This window comes from Grampus griseus (assembly GCF_964374135.1).
Source record: "Grampus griseus genome assembly, chromosome: 1".
NCBI classification, from domain to species: domain Eukaryota; kingdom Metazoa; phylum Chordata; class Mammalia; order Artiodactyla; family Delphinidae; genus Grampus; species Grampus griseus.
In genome coordinates, this window is record NC_139017.1 from 1,501,704 (window position 1) to 1,522,909 (window position 21,206).

Sequence of the window (21,206 nt, forward strand, 5' to 3'; positions counted from 1 at the left end):
AAAAACATCTACTTGCCCTACTGCCTGCCTCACAAATGTCCGATTTACAGTTTCCTAGGATGACCTTGAACCCAGAACCCTAGGGGAGTTTAAGGGTGTCCTTTGGCCCAACCCAGGGGCTCCTCATCCTTAGTGGACCTGGGCCACTGTCCCAAGCCCTGTCCAGGACCTTAGGGCCATCCTGGATCTGTGCCCAGTGGAGCAGATGCCACTGCAGAGCTCTGGGCTGGCCGTGAAGGGCCTGCACTTGCAGGTGTCAGGAATAGATCTAGGGGGCCTTCCTCATTCTCTGCGGGGAGGAGGAATCTCCAAAGCAGGGGACTGGCAACAGAAGCCCCGCCCCACCTTCCTCCCGCCCTCCTGGACCCTGAGGTCTCGCCACCGCTGCAGAGGCGGGGAAAGACCGGGCGTGGCCCACTCACCCTCAACCACCAGCCAGGCGTCGCAGGCGTGGAGCTTGGTGCCGAGGGAGTAGCGGCCCACGTCTGAGAAACAGGCCCTTCTTGCCAGAAGCCGGTGGGTCAGCCCATCACTGGACACGAACACCTCGTATCTGTCACTCAGCTGGAGCGGCCAGTGCCAGCGATGCCAGGTGGCGCTGGGGCAGGGGCCAGAGAGAGTGGCCTCGAGGACCGCATCGCCCTGCTCCCCGCAGTGGGCACAGGCCAGCGGGACCACCACCTGGGGCAGGACGGCTGCCGGGGAGCAGGACACAGTGTGACCCGACGCAGGGCGCTGGGAGCTCAGCTTAGCCACAGCTCCCTGTCACCTTGGACAGGCCACTCCTTGCCCCAGGTATCAGTTTCCCCACATAAAGTGAGGAGTTATAATTAGGTTGTGAACAGTCAGACTCGGGCTCTGGAATTCTAAATCGGACCGTTCTATCTGGGGGCAGGTAGGTACAGAAAGGAAACCAACAGGCTGAGCACAGTGCTTTATGCCTGCCGTCTGATTAATCCTCACAACCACCTCCAGGGCAGGTGTTATTATTTCCCTTTTACAGGTGAGAACATTGAGGCTCTACGAGTTATATGGCTTGCCCAGCTAAGACATGGTCCAGATGGAACTCACAGCCTGGTCTGGCTGCCCCCAGAGCCCTGCCCGCTTCCGCGTCCACCACGCCAGGCCAGCTGGAGGTCTACCCGCTCCTTCTTCAACCTTGACTTAGCCCGACTCTATGATCTACCTGCCGCCCCAAGCCTCTCCTCCCTCCAGCGTCCCTTGAGCTGTCAGGCGCTGGGGCAGGGGTTGGGGGAGTGGCAGTGGGAAGGGACAGAGCTTGATGAGGGGGGAAGGGACAGTGCCGGTGGGGTGTGGGCATGGGAGGCAGGGAGGGGAGGGGTCTGCACAGGGCAGGAGCGGGCCGACCTGGTGGAGATTCTCGCTGGGGGGTCGTGGGAGGGGAGGACCCACATCCGAGAAGAGGCCGTAGAATTAGGCAGATCTGATCTGAGAGTGAGTGGAGGCTATGGACAGCCTGTGAGCCAGGCGAGAGCCAGGTACCCCATGTCTGAGACCCTCAGCGGAGCCCAGCCCAGCACCAGAAGAACACAGACCTCGGACCAAGAGTTTGAAAAGGCATCATCATAATTTAACCATTTGGGTACCCGTTCCTCTCCCCCGCTGCGAGGGGGGCTATGTCACGTTCACCTACCCCCCGCAAGGGAACCGAAATGGGCGCCCCCCACTCAGACTTCGGCAGGGCCGACCGCTCACCGCTGGCCTCCAGCTCCCTGCGGGAGACGCCGGCATCCGGCACCCTGACCCGGTAAAGGGCAGCGTCCCCCGGCCGCAGGTCTCGGGTCTGGAGCTGGTAGTGCTTCCCCAGATGCTGCAGGCAGTGCTTGGTCTGGTTGTCAAAGCCATAGGGGGCCGTCTCGCCATCCTGAGGCCAGGAGAGGAAGAGGGGGCTCCAGGGCCTCAGTGGGTCCACAGCACCTCCTGCCCCCATCCTGCTTGCTGACAACCGGCCCGGGGAACCAAACAACACCAACACCGCTGGATGATAAAGGGGTGGGGCGGAGAGGGGCGGGGTGGAGCCCCAGAGCACGTGGTGGAGGGAAAGAAATGCTCTAGGAATATCCATGGCTCTTACCACGCTGTAAATGATCTGCTGAGTTTATGCAAGAGACACCCGAGATTGCTGAGCCGGCACTGCGGCAGGTGGAGCAGAGCTCCTACCCGAGCAGGGGCGAGCAGGGGCCGGGAGAGAGCGGGTGTGGCCGGGCCCCCAGGCGTTCATTCACGAGGAAGCAGAGTACTACCAGCGACTGATGCACACACCCACCTTAGCCACGCCCTGGAACGACTGGCTACTTGCTGAACAACAGACGGTCCCTGCTCTACAAGGGCTCGGCTCGTGATTTTTTTTTGTCTCTACAATGGCGCGAAGGCGACGCACATTGAGTAGAAACCGTACCTGGAATTTTGCCTTTCGATCTTTCCAGGCTACTGCTGGGCAGCGCAGCCCCAGCTCCCGGGCAGCCCGCCATCACGAGGGTGAACCCCCGACACACCGAGAACCATTCCGCACCAGGCAGCCATCTGCTTTTCGCTCTCGGTACAGTATTCAGTCAATTACAGGAGCTACTCAACACTTAATGACAAAGTGGGCTTTCTGTTGGATAATTTTGCCCAACTCTAGGCTGATACGAGTCTTCTGAGCATGTTTAAGGAGGGCTGGGTTGACCTATGTATGGTGTTCAGTAGGTTAGGTGTATTCAATGTCTTCTTTTTTTAATTTTATTTATTTATTTATTTTATTTATTTATTTTATTTTTGGCTGCATTGGGTCTTCGTTGCTGCGCACGGGCTTTCTCTAGTTGCAGCGAGCGGGGGCTACTCTTCATTGCGGTGTGCGGGCTTCTCATGGCGGTGGCTTCTCTTGTGGATCACAGGCTCTGGGTGCACAGGCTCAGTAGTTGTGGCGCACAGGCTTAGTTGCTCCACGGCACGTGGGATCTTCCCGGACCGGGGCACGAACCCATGTCCCCTGCATCGGCAGGTGGACTCTCAACCACTGCGCCACCAGGGAAGCCCAGCTTTTGCCTTCTTGATAAAAGGGCCAGATATACCCAGGGCCACTTCTTCCCCCTCTTCCTGCCTGAATGGGGGTTGAGTTTGGGTCTGCAGCAGACAGCCTACGAGGGTGGGTGGTAACCCTACCCCTAAGGGTGGCAGAGCCGTGGGACGGGAAGAGTCTGGCTCTCCAGCGACAGCCCCGAGCTGTGGTTGGAGCCCTGGACGCCACCCAGGACTTGTCATCGTGGACATAAGGAAGTGGCTTTGTTTCTTGGGCCGCTTGGAGGAGGGTTTTCTGTTATTTGTGGGCAAAAGCATAACCAATTCAGAGACGAGATCTGCTTTCCAACAGATTAATTAAAGTTTAAAGTTAATTAATTTAAAGTTTCAGAAACACTGAGCAAACCGAAACAGAGCATGTCTGAGGAAGGATTTGGCCTTTGTGTTACCTGTTTGTCCCCCCCATGCAGATTTCTACAAAACAGCCTGAGGCCAAGAGAAGAAAACAAAGCCCCCTGAGTGAGTTAGCAGAAGACCAGGACTCGAAACCCACTTTCAGGGCCTGACCTCGGTCCCCAGGGCCAAGAGAATATCACCCAGCCCAGCTGCAGGGGGCACCCGCGCGCGTGAGCCTCCCCAGCACCCGCAGAGGCAGCGCACGTGCAGCGGAAGAAGCCCAGGGCTCTGCACCCGGCGGGGCTGCGGCCTCCGTGGTCTCCCCACCCAGCATCGGGGCCTGATTCCCCTCAGGGCTCTCCCACGCCCTGAGCATCAAGGGCTGGGCTGGGGGGTGGGGGGGAAGCCCGCCTTCCATGACCGTGAGCCTGCCGAGCACGCGGCCTCCCCGTTCGTGTTCGCTACTGTGCAGCGGTGCAGGTCTGTGCCTGGCTGGTCAGCTTGTGATCTGCAGAGAGGCCGAGGGCAGGGGAACAGGGGAGGGGAGCTAGCCTTCCCCTCCCTGCGTTCACTGGACGTGATGACGCTATAAAGACGCACAAGACACACTCCAGGTTCTCACGAGCTCCAAGGGTTCATCAGGGAAGCGGACCCCAAGACAAAAACCTGGGTCAGGACAGCGGCGGATGGACCAACTCTGCCATCAGAGGCACGTGGTGTGGCAGAGAGAGCTGGCTTTCCTGAGTCCGACGGATCCAGGACTAAATGCCGTCTCTGGCGTGTGCTATGGGCAGGTTACCTAACCTCTCTGGACCTTAGTTTCTTTACTTATGAAATGAGGTTAATAATACCCCCAAAGCAGTGAATGGTCAGGATTAAAATATATAATCTAAGTCAAACGATGAGCCCAGGGCCAGCACATCGTAGGTGTTCTGTGATGGGGAGCTATAAATATTACCGATACTGCCCAATAGCGACTGAGGGCCCGCTGCAGGTCGGGCACCGGCTGGGCACTTTACGTAAACCTTTAATGCTCATAAAAACCCCATGAAGGGGGCTTCCCTGGTGGCGCAGTGGTTGGGAGTCCACCTGCCGATGCAGGGGACGCGGGTTCGTGCCCCGGTCCAGGAGGATCCCACGTGCCGTGGAGCGGCTGGGCCCGTGAGCCATGACCGCTGAGCCTGCGCGTCCGGAGCCTGTGCTCCGCAACGGGAGAGGCCACAGCAGTGAGAGGCCCGCGTACCGCAAAAAAAAAAAAAAAAAAAAAAACCCATGAAGGAGGTACTATTATCACCCCAATTTACAGAGGAAGAAACAGAGATTTAGAGAAGTAACGGACTTCCTAAGGCCGAGATGCTGGGCCTGGGATTGTAACCCAGGCATCCTCCCTCCAGAGCTTGAGGTAAGCTCCAGGTAACCTATCAGCAGACGTCCCTGTGAGCCTGCTGGGTCCACACCTGGTTCTGGGAATATCTCCTACTCGTCTGGGGACTGGAGACCTTCTAGGGGATGGGAAGAGAAGGGCAGACCCCTGTCAGGGGAAGAGCCGCGGTTCTTAACTGCAGCACGTACTCCTTGCTGCCTTGGCTGTCCGAGATCTGGTACTTGCCGGAATTACTGAGGTCACCTTTGGAGCAATGCCAGTGCACCTGGGGTCCAGGCTCCCCACAGACCACAGCCCGAAAGATGGCATGTTTCCCTGTGGCAGGAAGAGGCAGGCGGGTAGTTTGATGAGGTGGGAACGATGGACAGGATCCTTTACTGAGATTTTAACTTACGTTCTGTCCACCTCTCTGGGCACTTGAACTGCCCGTTCCAAGAAGGGTGTCTGGCCTTGGTCCCCGTGACCCGAGGACCCCCGCGGTGCTAGGCAGGAGCACAGCCTCAGGCACCACAGGTACGGCCCTCGCCCCGCCGGAGGAGCAGCGAGTGGCCACGGGGAGGGAGGCCAGCAAGGCTGGGGCCGCGGGTGGGAGGCGGGGTGGGGACAGGTAGGGAGCCGGAAGGACTCTCCCTGGACTGGGAAGGGGATGAGTCTCTTGTGGGTCCCGGGTCTACTCTCTAGGGGAGATGGCGACCTCGGAAAGGCCTTGCTGTGATGCCCAGAGGGCCCGGTCCTGAGACACAGGGCTCCAGCCTCGGGAGGGAGCCACAGCTCCATCCTAACCTCGAAGCCTGGGGCCTCCCGCCCCCAAGGACCCCCAGGCCCTTGCCAGGAGCATCTCAGTAGAGAACAGCTTGGAGTAAAGAGCGAAGGGCAACCGCCCCGCCATGATGAGAGACACAGCTGCCCGTGACCGTGCTGAGCGGACACATAGGGTTAGATTTCGAAAAATAAAGGGCCATCATTTTTCTGAGGCCAGAGTGCGGTAAACTGGAATCCGTTGCAGGGACCTGTGTTGAAGAAAGAGCACCAATTCGCAGCCCCCCCCACGTCCTGTTCCCACCGCTTCCCGGGCACCTCTCTTGGTGGCCTGTGAGCGCCAGGGCGGCCAGCGTTGGGAGCCCCATTTCACTCAGTTTTGAAGGTGTCTCCGCAGCAGTTGCTTGTGGGCAGGGAGAGGGAGGGGCCCAGAGCCACCCTACAGCCCCAGCTGCTCCCCAGTTCAGCACGCAGGAGGTTCGCGTGCAGGAACTGCAGGTTCCAGTTCGCAGACAGGAAGCACCTCACCAGCCACACACGACCTCGGGAGCGTTGGCTTGGGGTTTTCTTCCAAGCGCATCAGTCCAGCAGCACATGAGGGTGTCAGCCAACGATAAGGCTGGGGGCCTCCTCCCTTAGGGCAAAGGCTGTCTGCCCGGGTCATGAGGACTCATTCCAGCGGTCAGCGCCTTGGGGCCCCATTCCGGGATGCTTCTATGACAGCAGCCCCGACCCTGGTCAGTGCTCCCCAAGGGCCTCTGTCCACTCAGGATCTCTGCGGGGTGGGTGAGGCCAGTGCCCCAGCTGTGCAGGGTGTGCCCCAGCCAGAGTGCCCCACCGAGGCCACTCCCCTAAACTGCTGTCTATCACAGGGTTGGCAACTCTGGCCCCCAGGGCAAACCTGGGGCAGTCTGGTTTTTTAGTTTTTTAAAAATATTTTATTAACTCGTTTGGCTGCGCCGGGTCTTAGTTGCCACGTGCGGGATCTTTTAGTTGCAGCATGTGGGCTCTTAGTTGCGGCGTGCCGGATCTAGTTCCCTGACCAGGGATCGAACCTGGGTCCCCTGCACTGGGAGCACGGAGTCTTACCCACTGGACCACCAGGGAAGTCCCTGATTTTGTAAATAAGGTTTTATCGGAAACAGTCTCGCCCTGTCACTTACATATCTTCTAAGGCTGTTTTTGTGTTACAACGGCAGAATCGCATGGTGGCAAGGGAACTTGTGTGGCCTGATATAACAGTCACTCTCTGGCCCTCTGCAGACCCCTGCGCTACATGAACGGGATACTTTAAATCTCTGTATGTATCCCCAGCAAATTCCTGGAAACCTCCCCCCTGAGGGAACGGGGCGGGGGAACAGAGAACCCCCTCGGATGGGTATTTTTAAGAAGAGCTTTCGGTGGGCAGGGAGGAGGGGGTGTCCTCCAGAGGAGAGGTGGGGGGCTTCTTAGCCCTCTGGCCCTCAGTGCGGGGTGACACTGGAGGACCGAGGGATAGCTCAGAGGCTCTGACCAGAAAGTGTGAAAACGGCAGCTGTGAGGGGAGGGTCGGATGGATGGAAACAAGATGGGCTGGGTCGCAGGAAGGCCAGGGCGGCTGCAGGAGCTGGGAGAGGGCTCCAGGCTCGGCCCTCGTGACAGTGAAATAGAGATGTCTGTCAAGTGATCCTGTGCCCTGGCGGCTGCAAGGCCTGTCGTCACCCCTAATCTCACAGGGGCTTGCACACTCTTTGCTGGGTCCACAGCTGACGGCCATCAGGAGGCTGGGACTAGCCTGGACGGTGCAGAAAGAAAAGCAGGTGAGGTCGGAGAGCCAGGAATCCTCCAGGGAGAGTGTGAGGACGGTCTATCCGAAGGGTCCCCCCCGAGAGGTCGCCCGCACCTCCCCTCTCCAGGGAGGGCTACCCATGCCCGGCTGGAGGGGGGAACCTCTGGGAGAGGTCAGAGTCTGACAACCACCTGCTGGAAGCTTCTCTCCAGGCCCATCCTCTCTGGGTGGTTGAAACATGGCCCCTGGAGCCGGACAGCCCAGGCGTGAAAGCGAGCTCTGTCACTTCCTGCTCTGGGACTTTGATCAGATAATTTAGCCCCTCTCCAGCTTCGTTTCTGCACTTGCAAAATGAGGATTAAATAACACCTGCTTTGCAGGGTTGTTGGGAATTGTGAGATGGTATTTGAATAATATGTAGCAGAGTGGCTGGCCTGGGCTAAGTCCATACACGTGGGGGCTGGGGAGTCAGTCCAGTTAGTCAATCCTTTCCCCTAATTTATGTTCATTTGCTCTTATTCTAGGCTTGAGCGTTAAAATAAATAGTTGGCAAAAAAATAGCAGATACTTCCTCTGATTTAGAACTTAAGGGGCCCTGATGGCTCAGTGTTTGGTGTAGGGCACAATGTAACTGGAGTAGAACATTCTGGAACAGGATGGCTGGCCTTCCTAGTCCCTCTGCACTGAACTATCCAGGACTCTGTCGGGAGGCCTGGAAGGCTGGTCCACCTGAGCCCTGGTCTTGACCCTAATATATCCAAGAGGCGTTACAGATGTCCAGGACCCAGAGCCACGCAGGCCCCCGGCGCCGTGGAAAGAGAAGCAGGCTCTGAACCGTGAAGCTCACATCTTGAGCCCACTGACCCGGCCGGGGCCCCCACCCCACTGTCCCCTTGCAGGGAAGGATCTGCCTTGCGCTAAGTGGACGCCTCTCCGGCCACGGGGAATCTGCCGTCTAGTCGGTGGCTGAAACCCCCAGAAGCTCTCCCTCCCTCTCCCATGACGTTTGGGGCCAAAGCCTCCCAAATACCAGACTCCTTTCTAAAGTATTCAGTAAGCGCCTAATGTGTGCCAGCCGCCGTGTCAGGCATTCTACTCAGGTCGGGGCATTTGGGGGAGCCCACCGCCAAGAGGGAGACCCCAGCTGTGTGTGCGCGTGTCATCATGTCGGGAGCACATGTTCCAGCTTCCTTCCTGGGATGGGTTTTCGGGCCCTGGGGTGACCGAAGGAGAAGGTGGCCTCTGTTCTAGGGCCCAGCCGGCAGGCCAGCTGCACTTGGCCGTGATTGATGGCCTCTATTCACAGCAGGCTGTAAACGGATCGGGTGCACCGTGCCACGCGGCTCTCCCCCTGCCGAATCCCACACCAGGGAACGCTTTTCAGCTGCCCAACCTGCTGCCCCCGGCGTGAGGACAGTGTCAGAGAACGGCTCTGCCAGGCTCGAAACCTCTTTGGAAGCAGGAAGCCACTCCATTAGCCCTTGGGGAGAAAAGCCCAAATCCTGGAAGCCGACTTCTCCTGGGTTGTGGGGGGGAGGAAAGCCAGTTAGGGAGGACATTCCAGAGCAACTCTGCGGTCAGGTGTGTCCCCTGGGCAGGTCCCACACCCTGCCTGGGCCTCAGTTTCCTGCCAGGAGCCTCCTCCTGCAGTTGGACTCGCCCAGGGCTCTGATCACAGGGACCTTTATGAAGTCACCCTCCTCCCCTTACTTCATTCCTGAGAGAATCCCTGCAAATAAGAAGCCTTTTCCCACCAAGTCGCGCCCCCAACACACACACACCTCCTACCCTCCTCTGACCAAGCAGGTAGGTTGGTCTCCTTCAAGTCAATTACAGGCTTTTTGAAAAACAAAATTAGCAAGCATGCCAGAGAGGGGCGTGAGATTCACAAGCAGCGGAACCTCTCCACTCCTGAGGGGCTCTAACTTTCCAACACTCGGTGGGGTCTCTCCTTTATCCCTAAAAGGCAGTGAGATGCCTCAGGTTTGGTTCCACCCATTGGACGGGTGAGAAAACTGAGTCCAGAGAGAGGCTGTGATCTGGAGCGGGGGCAGCTCCGAGGTTGGGGTCGGGGCCTCTGACCCCTCCCGGAGTCTCTGTCCCACGGGGCCCTGAGGACGTGAGCCGAAATCCTCTGAAACCGCCGGTCCCTCCAGCTATGACAGCAATTGGAGGTGCTTAAGGAAGAGTAAGTACTACCCCGTGTAAAAACCGCTAATTAGTGTCTCCGTGCTGCCGTGTCCCCTGGCATCAGCGGGGCCTGCAGGAGCGGTGACCTCCGCGCTCAGCGGTGACCTCAGGCGGCACCAGAGCCCGCGGCCAGCGCCCCCCACTGCGCCCGGCTCGCTTCGCAACCCGAGTGTCTGCTTCCAGCCGCCGTCTGGATGGGCAGGGGCCAGGGCTGGAGCCCAGGACGCCCACGGGACCGTGCAAGCGTCCCCATGGCTCCAGGAAAAGGAGGAGACTCGCGCCCCGCAGCGTTCTCCCCCAGCCTGTGGGGCCCTGTCGGGAAGGCCTAGGGATGAGAGGCCACCGCAGCCCAGGCCCGGGGATTTGTCACATTTTTCCCCGGGTTAATTACCACCGCAGGGAATCCCAGCTGCGCCCGTCTGGGCACAACGAGCCTCTTTGCTGTTGCCGGGTGGGGAATCTCAGTCTTTCTCAGGTGACAGCTGCTGGCCCGGGACAGAACTGTCCTTATTCTGGGGGCGCAGCCTCCCCAGAGGACCCCAGCTGTCCAGTCATGGGCGGAGCCTCTCTGGTGGGGGACGGGGATTGGACAGTCAGGGTGTGAGGAGACCCATGGGTAGGGCGGGGGCCACGCTGGGGGCGCAGGCGTCCTCCTGGGCCAACCCACCCCACTCACCCCCACACGCTGCACTTGCCCTTGCATCTACAAGGGGCAAATAGGTAACCTTTCCATTTTTGCACCGGCTTAAATAGTCCCGGTGTCGATCACAGCCCTGGACGCTCAGCGGGCGCCTGACACCCGCTGTGGATGGCGAGTCCACCGGCGCATCTGTCTCCTGGGGGAGTCGTGTTCCCAGCTCACTGGCACCTCCCGCTCGGTGAGGACACATCACATGTGCTGTCGGTGAAAACTCAGGCATCCAGATGGACGCCTTCTTCACTTCTGAAGAGAAGCTAGAACAGAATGAAGATTATTCCTGATGAAATCCATCACATACTTGCTCCCTTGAGCTCTGAGGTGCTACCCTGAGCCGGAGAGAAGAGGGAGGTATACGTGGGGGACCCTTGACTGTCCCTTCCTTGGTACAGGCCTCCGGTTTCAGTCTGGGGGCTGACCTTTCTTGTCAAGGGGCAGATGTGAGACCTGGCTAGTCCAGGGGACTGAGTCCCTCCCTGGACTTTGAGTACCGAGTTGTGGTCCAAGGGTGAGGGGAAACCCGTCTGCTGCCGGTTTGCCCCTGCGGCGTGCCACAGGGGTGCTGTGGCTTTGTCCTCTCCACACCTCGCCTTTCAGCCATTTCTCAGGTTATATGGATTTCCCACTTCTCTCCAACAAACTCCCTTTTCCCTTTGGTTAGCAATCGGTTTCTGTTGCTTACAGCCAAACACCCTGACCGCCCGAGTCGCAGCCGGTGATTGGGAGCACGCGTCACTCATCATCGGGGCTCCCTTGGGAAGCAGCTCGGTGAATTTGTCTGGTGTTGCAGAATTCTTAATCCAGCCTCAGTTTTGTAGACGCAGAGCTGGGGTTCCAAGAAGTCCAAGGTTACACAGTCAGACTCACAGACTCTCAGAGTTAAAAGGGAGCTTAGCGTCATTCTTCCAACTTTTCAACAGACTCCTAAATTCCCCCGAATTAGCTTCAGCAAGTGACTGTAGAAAGATGTGCGAACACCTCAGTGACAGCAACACCGTCTCTCCAGGCGGCTCCTTCCATCTCCAGATGCCCTCGTTAGACACTCCTGTGATGCTCCCCTGAGAGTTTTCTCTGTTGTGTCCACCATTGGGGTCCTGCACTACAAATTCCATTCCTCTCCCCCCGATAGCCCTCAGAGGGCCGCAGACAGCCACCCGCCCCAAGATGTCTCTGTTCCAGGACGGTGTCCCATGTCCTACAGCTCTTACTCGTGTGGCAGGCCTTCCCCACCTGGCCACTGTGCCCTCCGTGTATCCTGTCCTCACGGCAAGTCCATGAAGTGGAACAGAACCCCCAGCCGTGGGTCTGTGAGGCAGCATGGAGCCCGTCACCACCTCCCTTGGTCTGGACCAAATGACCTCTTGGGTCCTAACTCCTGCCGAATCAGCCTGTCTGTCCCGTTTCGTTGTGTTATTCACCAGCGTATCCTCAGTTCCTTACTCAGGTCTCTGAGCCTGTATTTGTATAAGTGCGAAGCTTAGATTCAGCCTTCATTTCAGTGGCACAAGGTCACGTGGATGCTGGCTTCATCCTCCAAAATAGCCCTTGTCCTGCACCCACCTCTCCCGCCCACCTCTGCCCTTGCACACAGCTTTGCGGTCTGCTGGGCATATGTTCTCCCTCCAAGTTCTTTAGCCAAATGTGTTCCCCCCCTAAAACTCTCCCTTAGAATTATGTTTGCCGGGACACTGAAAAGCGCCCTGTTAGTCAGAAAGTCCCTACAAGAATCTGAAAAAGGTTTTGATCGTCTCTCTTCCTCCCCTGGCAGATGCACGTCCATATTTTCATGCAAGGTTATGTGACAGCAGGGGGCAGGGGTGCGGGTCACCTGGAAGTCTCATGTCCTGATGGAGCGGAAATCGGCACATCTGGTTTGGCAATCTGGTAGTCGTTACGGAAGATAAATGTGTGAGGACTCCGCGGCCCAGCAATTCCCCTCCCAGGGGTGTGCCCAGGACAGATGAGAGCACAGGTCCTCCAAAGACACCGCAGTCACCGTAGCTCTGGTCCCAGCAGCCTCAAACTGGAAACAACCCCGATGTCCACCTGCAGCAGAATGGACAATTGCGGTATAGTCATACGACGGAACGCTATTTGGCAATGCAGATGCGTGAACTACTGCTCTGTGCAACAACACAGGTAATTCTCCCAAACAGACGATGGGCGCAAACAGCCAGACGCAGATGCAGAGTAGATGCGCTATGGTTTCATTACAGGGTGTTCAAAGGCGGGCAGGAACAGGTGGTGTTGACAGAACTCAGAACACTGGGTTCCTTGGGAGGGAGGGGATGCCTGCTGACCGGGACGGGGACGGAGCTTTCTAGAGACCTGGAGATGGCTTATACCTGTAGTTACACAAGTATACACCTGCATCAACTAAGATGTGTACACTTTAGGGACTTCCCCGGCAGTCCAGTGGTTAAGACTCCACGCTTCCACTGCGGGGGGGCGAGGGTTTGATCCCTGGTGGGGGAACTAAGATCCTGCATGCCACACAGCACAGCCTAAATAAATAAACCATTAAAAAAAAAAAAGGTGTGTACACTTTATTGTATGTGAATTACAACTCATGCGAAAGTTTAAAAAATAAAAAACTACATATCTATCCAAGTAAAAAATGTTCTCCCATCCACATGCACGCAGAATCATCTCACTTCACACACACGCGCCACACTTGATGAAATAACAATCTAGTTTGGTGCTCTTGCCTTATGATTGGGGAAAGTGAAAATCAGACGGGACACACGCCCTGCTCAAGGTCGTACAGAGACCTGAGTTTTACAAACGTAAAAATGCGTCGAGCTAGACACTTGAGGTTTATACACTTTAGTATAGATTCGTTATACCTCCATAAAAAAAAGTTAAATAAAAAACAGTGTGTGGCAGGACTGGGTTTCTTCTCTCCCTTTTGGCTGCTGGTGGAAAGAGGGTCCTTACTCAGACAGTAAGTCCGAGTCATTATGCAGACAATAACCTAAAAGTTATCATTCTTCTGACAACACAAATTGTACTTTTACAAGTCATGTTATTATCCTCCAGATGTCTAAACAGCCAAGTAAGCCCCTGGTATGCTGGTCGTAAGTAAGAAATCAATCACGCCTCGGGAGCAGACCTCTGTCGGACTATTTCACAGGACTTCCTTTACAGCAGCTCCGTTAGGGGTCACAGCAACGAACACCCCAAGGCGAAGCTCAGAAACGTAAAGTTAGCTGACTTGAATCCAGTCAGGAAAAATGCCGAGTATTAGGTGGACACAGGGAAACTCGTGAAGCTCAGACATGTGATTTGGGGGAGACTGGCCGAGAGCAACCCGCTACGACCACTGAACCCACCCTGGGCTGCCGTCCTAGCTGATCGAGCCCCCCCCCCGCCCCCCCCCAACACGAAGTGAAAAGAATTCCCTTTGGCAGAAATTACAGACATAAAACGTTGTCTGAAGGCTTGCTCTCCTTCTGTGGCCGCCCTGAGCATTACACACTTGGCCCCAGGCAGCAGGCCTACCCCTTCCTCCATCTCTAAGGTACAAATTTAACTTTATGAAAGAGGCCTGCTGAGTATTCTGAGAATTGCTGGGAGACCTCAGCTCAACTAGGACTTTCTTGAATATCACCCTGGTAGTAATGAACATATATATATTTTCTCTCAAAAAAGTGATAAAACGTGACCCACGCTCATTAAAGAAAAATTTCTAAACAAGAAAATTTACTTTTCAAGTACAATCCATTGTTCACTGTTCTTGCCTTACCCACCCCTATGAAAAACAAGCAATGAACAGAAACATTTGTACGAATGTGATTTCTTTTTCTATCTTAGATCTACCTACCCACCTATCGTCTGTCTATCATCTACCATCCATCCATCCAACCCTCATTTAGATAGGAGAGCAGACATCTGTCAGTTTGCCTGCTCTGTGTCCTATTGGTCCTGATAGGAGTTAATCACAGGGTCTCACCCTCCCCAGGGAGGTTGGCACACAAACCAGGCTGGCCAATCAGAGTTATTCACCATGCTGGCCACAGTGATTGGCTGATGGATCGACTTGTGACTCAAGCAAAGCCAGTTAAGGTCTTCCCTGAGATTTGCCACATCTGTGCTCTGATAGATCACTTTTTCTTTGGTGTCCACAAACCATGATGCTGTAGGCCTGAGGTTATTAGCAACATCTTTCCAACTGTGTGACATGATCCAGGTCACAGAGGAAAGCATGACCAGAGATAGACATAGGGACAGAGCCCTGAGGATACCAGTTGATCTACTGGACCCAACCATGCCTGAATCCTGATCTACATGTAAACGTCCCAGCTATGTGAGCTAATACAGTCCTCTTGTTTTAGGTTGAACCATATGAAACTGTCATTCATCAAATATATATAAACATTACTGCTAATATTCTTTCTATTTAATTTGCAGGAAAATGCAACATATCTAGAGGCCAAAATTTTAGGAATCCGAGGTTCTCTGAGTCCTAGAAATGACTACATTTAAAGAACCAAAAAGGGTGCATGTAGAATTTAATTTACAGAAAAATGGATTCCAAATGGTAGGATCCGACCTGCTAATACTCAGGAAAAGTATTCAGGAGTTACTGGAGCAGCATTTCCCAAAGTATATCCCTCGGTACGTGAGTCTTTCAAGATGCTTCTCAAAAAAAGAGTTTATTGTCAAAATGATGGAGAAATATTACACGCAATTGTATTGTTTTCAGGGATTCACAATGTGTATTACCACACTGAAGCATCTAAAAAGTCCCGCAGTAAAATACATCAATGTAATTTGCTTTAAGCTAAGGCTTCCCAAACTAATTTATTCACAGAAACCACATTTCTCCCCAACACAGTAGCATCCCATGAATTATTCCCAGAAGCGTATTTTGAAAAACACTATCATAGAGTATTGTCAGCAAGTCCACAGAATGTTAGGGGACAGGGTTTTGTAAACCAGCAGTGCTCAAAGTGTGGCCTGAGGACCCAGTGGATTTGTACGGCTCTTTCGGGGAGATCAAGAGATGAAACTATTTTCCTAGCAATTCTAAGATGTGATTTGGCTTTTTCACTCTCATTCCACTGCAAGCATACAGTGGCGTTTCCCAGAGGGTAGGTGACACGTGATATCACAAGGGGCTGAGTGGAGAAGCAGATGTGAGAACCCAGCTGTCTCTTATTAAACTAGACGTTAAGGAGATTTGCCAAAAAATGTAAAACGATGCCACTCTTCTCATTCAATGTTTTCTTTTTTTAAAAAAATGGTTCTAATGTAATAGAGGCTTGAAGGAAGACAGAATATTTATTTATTTTTATTTATTTATGGCTGTGTTGGGTCTTCGTTTCTGTGCGAGGGCTTTCTCTAGTTGCGGCAAGCGGGGGCCACTCTTCATCGTGGTGCGCGGGCCTCTCACTGTCGCGGCCTCTGTTGTTGCGGAGCACAGGCTCCAGACGCGCAGGCTCAGTAATTGTGGCTCACGGGCCCAGTTGCTCCACGGCATGTGGGATCTTCCCAAACCAGGGCTTGAGCCCGTGTCCCCTGCACTGGCAGGCGGACTCTCAACCACTGCGCCACCAGGCAAGCCCAGGAAAACACTCTTGTTTCCCTTACTGTACTCAGAAGTGTGCAGCAACACTTCTGACACCAGATGTCAGGGTTTCCACAAACCAAGCGATTCTTCGATGCCTGCTGACTGTCTGACACTAACTGCAATTAGCGCAGACTCATGGGTTCAGGACTTATTCCCATAAGGCTGACCCCTCTCCCCCCACTTCAGGTCCAGTGACAAGTCCTGCTTGTCACCTGTGCTTCTGACTGATGGGTGTAGATCAGGGTTCCTGCACCCTGTCCTTGGGCTCAATGATTTGCTAGTATTGATCACAGAGCTCAGGGAACTGCTTTCCTTACTAGATCACCAGCTCATTATGCAGGGATACAACTCGGGAACAGCCGTGGAAGAGACAGTAGGACAGTCCCCGGGGGAGGCGCCGGGGACTCCAAGCCCCTCCAGGCGCGTCATGCTCACAGCACCTCCACGTGTCAGGAACTCAGGAGCTCTCTGGACCCTGTGCTTCGGGGGTTTATACGGAGGCTTCATCACGTAGGCACGATCGATTATTAACTCTCCGGAGAACAGACGGTGGGGCTGAAAGTTCCAAGCTTCTAATCATGGCTTGGTGTTCTTAGGGAGCAGCCCGCACCCAGGAGGCCACCAGGAGTTGGCTCGTTAGAACAAAAGATGCTCCCATCACCCTGGAAATTCCACGGGTTTGGGAGCTCGATGTCAGACCATCCGATCATTCGGGAAATTAAAGGTTTTAGGAGACCTGTGTCAGGAACTGGGGCAGAGACCTATACATATATAAATTTTTTTCTTATTATTTCATAGGACATGAGACCCAAAAGTTTTAAAACTGCTATTCTAAATAAATCCCTTCAGGGGAAAATGAAGCCCCAAGGGGCTGGGGCTTGGACAGGAGAGCATCATTCAAACTGAACCCAGATCTTATGATTTCTGGTCCCGAGTCTTACTATAACCCCACGCTGCCTAACACACCACTGAGCGTGGAACACCACCGAGCCAGACCCAAGATATTTGACGTGGAGAAGAAAATGGAAACCCAAGAGAGAACTGTTATCCTATGCTCCACAGCACCTCCTGCTTGAGCCCAGAAAGCATCTCAGGGGTGCGGGCTGAGCCCAGACAGGGCAACAGAGGGAGGGGGTGCAGGGCAAGGTCATGCACATGACGAGCCTGGAGAGTAATCGCGGGTAGAACGTCCGGCAGCAAGTGGGTCCACAGTTTACATTTACGTATGTGTGAGCATATGTGTGTTATTACACATGTACATGTGTGTATGTATATATATTAGACTGGACAGAATCGATGTCCTGTATTAAACTTTAGATAGAATAACACTTTGATTCAAAGTTTTGCTCAATTGTCAATAAATATAGTTATTCTTTGAGCAGGCATTGCCTTAGTTAGTGTTGGGAGAGCCGCCCATCTGTGAGGAGGTGAGCTTGGAGGGCCGGGTCCAGGCCAGCGCCCAGCTGGGGGCGTGTGTTTGTCAGCAGGGCCCCCTCTGCCCCTCTCGCCCTGATGCTGGGGAGTCCGGCCGTGGGCAGAGGGGAGACCTCTTCAGGGAATCTCACGCCGTCGCAGGGCCTCCAGGGACCCTGACCTGCCATCTGCGAGGGGTGTGTCAGGGCTCCACACAGTGCCTGGGCTTTGTTCTCTGTTCCGGTCGGATGACCCCTTGGGGCGGCTGTCCCCTGGGAAGGCCGAGTCGTGGCTGCTAATGGAACAATCAGGAACTTAGTCATCTCATAGGAGCCTGAGGCCACGAGACACGGGACGGACAGGCTTTGCGGGGTTCTAGAGGGAGACAAGGGCCGTGCCATGGATGCCAGGGGGTGGGCACAGTCTGGGGACGATGACTCCCAGTCCAGGAGTGCCCAGAGTGGGTACAGAGAATGGGGAGGAAACTAGACCCTCAGCTCTGGCTCCGATGCCTTTAAGGCCAAACCGACACAGAGCTGTTCGGGTAAAAGCAGGTACAGGAGAGGGAAACCAGGGCCTGCGTTCTGCCCCGAGCCCTAGGGCTCCAAACTCGGGCAGGATGAAGCGTAACAGGCCCACAAGGAAGCAGCAGGACTGGCCTCCTCTGCTGGACAGAGCCTGCACCTGAGGTTGCCTGGTCTCAATCCAGTCCCAGAACCCGAGCCGCAGCCCCGCTCACTCCCCAGCTCCCCCAGGCCCTGCTGGCATGAAGGTCTGGCCCCAGCTCATCTCTCTGCCCTCCCTTCCCATCACATGCCCTGGGCTTGAGCCAAATGGAACCCCATGCTCCTCCGCTACGTGCCTCCTCCCAGCCCATCTCTGCTCCGCTACCCCCGCTCCACTCGGGACACCATCCCCTCACCACCCTGCTCCTGTGTTCTGGGCCAAACCTGGCCCACCCTTCCTGGTTGGATTAACTTTCTAAATTTGTTAATTACCATGAATTTAGTGGCTTAAAACAGCACGTACTTGGGACTTCCCTGGTGGTCCAGTGGTTAAGACTCTGCGCTTCCACTGCAGGAGGCATGGGTTCGATCCCTCGTCGGGGAACTAAGATCCTGCATGCCATGCGGCACGGCCAAAAAAACCCGGAAAACACGCTTATGACGTCCCATTTCTGTAGGTCAGAAGTCCTACCCAGGTGTCACCGAACTCAAGTCAGGGTGTCAGCAGTGCCTCCAGAGGAGAGTCTGCTTCCCGGCCTTTTCCACCTTCTAGAGGACACCACATTCCTTGGCTCGTGGCCCCTTCCTCCACCTTCAGTGTCTTTGACCCCGCTGTTGTCCTCACACCTCACATCTTTCTCTGACCACAACCAGAAAAGCTTCTCCTCTTTTAAAGACTCACCTGATTAGACTGGGCGCACCTTGATAATCCAGGGTCCTCTCGCCATCCCAAGGGCTTTCACCTAATCACATCTACAAAGTCCTTTTTGCCACGTAAGGTGACATATTCACAGGATCCAGAATTAGGATATGAACATCTGGGGCGGGCATTATTCTGCCCCGCACTGGCCCAGCTCCGGTAGCCCCGTGACCTTCAAAGCATCCTCTCCACCTTCCGGGCTGACTTGGCCCATGGGCCTCTGTAGATCTTCCTCTCCACAGCTTCCAGCACCCTGGGTTGTAACGGCTTGTTGACTTGTCATTTTCCTGCAATAAATGTCAAGTACCATGACAGCAGGGACAGGGTCTCTCTTGTCCACTGATATATCCTAGCAACTAGCACAGAGCTGGACGCGTAGTGTTCCAAAACACTTTAGTGCAGAAACCCTTCTACAGAATTTAACTATATTAAATTACCTTCTGGTTCCATGCCTTCTCTACAAGACACATCTTGAAAGCAGGGTTCACATGTGGCTTGTCTGTTGTGTCCCCTGGGACGTCTGGACAGTATTCGGCACACGCTTGTGGAATTGGATTGAAGAAAGAGGTTCAGCCTCCTCTCAATGGCCTAGCTCTTAAACGCAGGGCCCACGGAGGACGTGTGGGAACGAGGCGCACTGGGTCAGGTAGGGCTACCTGGGAAAAGGTTCTGGAAGAGAAGCGCTTGGGGCAGAGGTCTGAAAGAGATGCAGGCTGAGGGGGTGATGACATCCTGCCAAGAGGACTCATATGAGCAAAGCCAAGTGTGGGAGACAGCTGGTGCGGGTAACCAGAGCTGAGATGGGAGGGCCAGGGCTCGGACACCAGGTGGAGGGGTCTCGAGTTGATGCGATAGGGTGCTCGCAGGGATTACAGAGCAGTGAGCGAGGTGCTGAAAACAGGATTGGATGGAAGACAGGATGGAAGCAGGAGGACAGAGTGCAGTATGCCAGCAGGGCAATGATGGCTGTCCCTTAGGGTCACTGGCATAGACTCGAGGTGGAGCCAGGAGAGAACAGAGTCAAAGATCATTTGATGCACACATCCTTGCATTCCTGAGAAGTGCAGGATGATGGCGCACGGAGGAAGCTGGGAGGCCTCGCTTCCATTTTGTGGTGAAGGTGGTGAGACCAGGGCTTCCCTGGTGGCGTAGTGGTTGAGAGTCCGCCTGCCAATGCAGGGGACACGGGTCCGTGCCCCGGTCTGGGAGGATCCCACATGCCGCGGAGCGGCTGGGCCCGTGAGCCATGGCCGCTGAGCCTGCGCGTCCGGAGCCTGTGCTCCGCAACGGGAGAGGCCACAACAGTGAGAGGCCCGCGTACCGCAAAAAAAAAAAAAAAAAAAAAGATGGTGAGACCAGCACTGGGTACCTTTAGTGTCAGGTGTCAGAGGACCATGAGCTGAAGGTGACCGACTCGGCCCTCTGCTTTTGTCCCCAAGAAGGTCTCCACTGCCACATAGGAGGTGTATGGGGGGGAGGGAGGGTGCCTTTCCAGTGCCTGAACTGTCCCTTCTGCCCCCACGGGACAGGCATCCTCTCTCTGTCCCAGCCTGTTCCCCAAAGCAGCCACTCTGACCTCCAGAATGAGCTACGGTCTCCATTGACAGAGCCCCCACTGTTCCAGGTGCTTTGCACATATAGATTCGTTATATCCTGAAAGTAGGTCATATTATCCCCATTTTATGGATGTGGAAACCGAGGCTCTCTAAAGGATAAGCCAACCACCCCAATTCTCACAACTAGTACGAGAGGAACCAGGATTGGTGCCCTGGTTGGCCTAGGGCCAAAGCCCACAAGCTCTGTGTGCCACTGTGGTACCTCCTGTGGGTCCTCCAGCTGGCGGATTTTAAATCTACCCAATTCAGCAAGCAGGGACTCTGCAGGCGGAGGGGGTACAGGGAGGGACACATATCAGTAGGAGGGACCCAACGATCCCCACAGGAAGTGCCCACCACAATCCACGGTACTCCCCCCCCCCACAACGGAATCCCAAAATATCGACTGAAGGGTCTTTGCATCCAACCAACTCCCTTCACACAAGGAAGCAGAGGCGGGAGAGGAGAGATGTCTTCCAGGTAACACCACTGCTTAGTGGCAGAGCGGGACCAAAGCCCAGGTGTCTTCACCAGGGTCGGTGCCCTAGACTCGGACGACTCCTCTCTCTTTCCTTTGCAGCTGGACCGAGCTCACCCCTGCCCCTCAGCGGCCCGGACCTCCCCCGCCCCCCGCACATCCCGCCCCCATCTGCCGGGTCCAGAACCAGCACCAGGGGACCAGGCTGGGAGCTGCGGGGCGCACCCTTCACGGGCCCAGCCCGCCCCTCGCCGCCCCGGTTCCTCCTCCTGCCGGGGAGGGGGAGGAGAGGTGGGGCCGCCCTCTGCAGCAAAGATGCGACTCAGATAACATCTCCAAATTGTGGATCTGCTTTTAGCGTTATTGTTGTTACTAGCTTATTGTTTATCAAGTGCTTTCTCTATAAAACGGCAAGACTGAACAGCTTAGGCCCGCTCCGAAACCCTGGATTTTGAATACAGGGAGGAGGGAGCTCGGCGGTGGAATTCTGCGGCCGCAAGGAGGCCAC

General features: G+C 55.2%; 1 protein-coding gene across 1 annotated transcript in view; it reads right to left on the minus strand.

Moving 5' to 3' along the window:
* The window catches only part of IGFN1 (immunoglobulin like and fibronectin type III domain containing 1), a gene marked incomplete at both ends in the record, with an annotated part of 36,231 nt that overhangs the window by 14,465 nt on the left and 560 nt on the right, over positions 1-21,206 (minus strand). Inside the window, 5 exons of the mRNA XM_082667593.1 lie at positions 423-695; positions 1,717-1,885; positions 4,947-5,116; positions 17,353-17,495; positions 20,857-20,967. Of these exons, the coding sequence (XP_082523719.1) occupies positions 423-695; positions 1,717-1,885; positions 4,947-5,116; positions 17,353-17,495; positions 20,857-20,967 (866 nt within the window). The remainder of the gene's footprint in view (positions 1-422; positions 696-1,716; positions 1,886-4,946; positions 5,117-17,352; positions 17,496-20,856; positions 20,968-21,206) is intronic.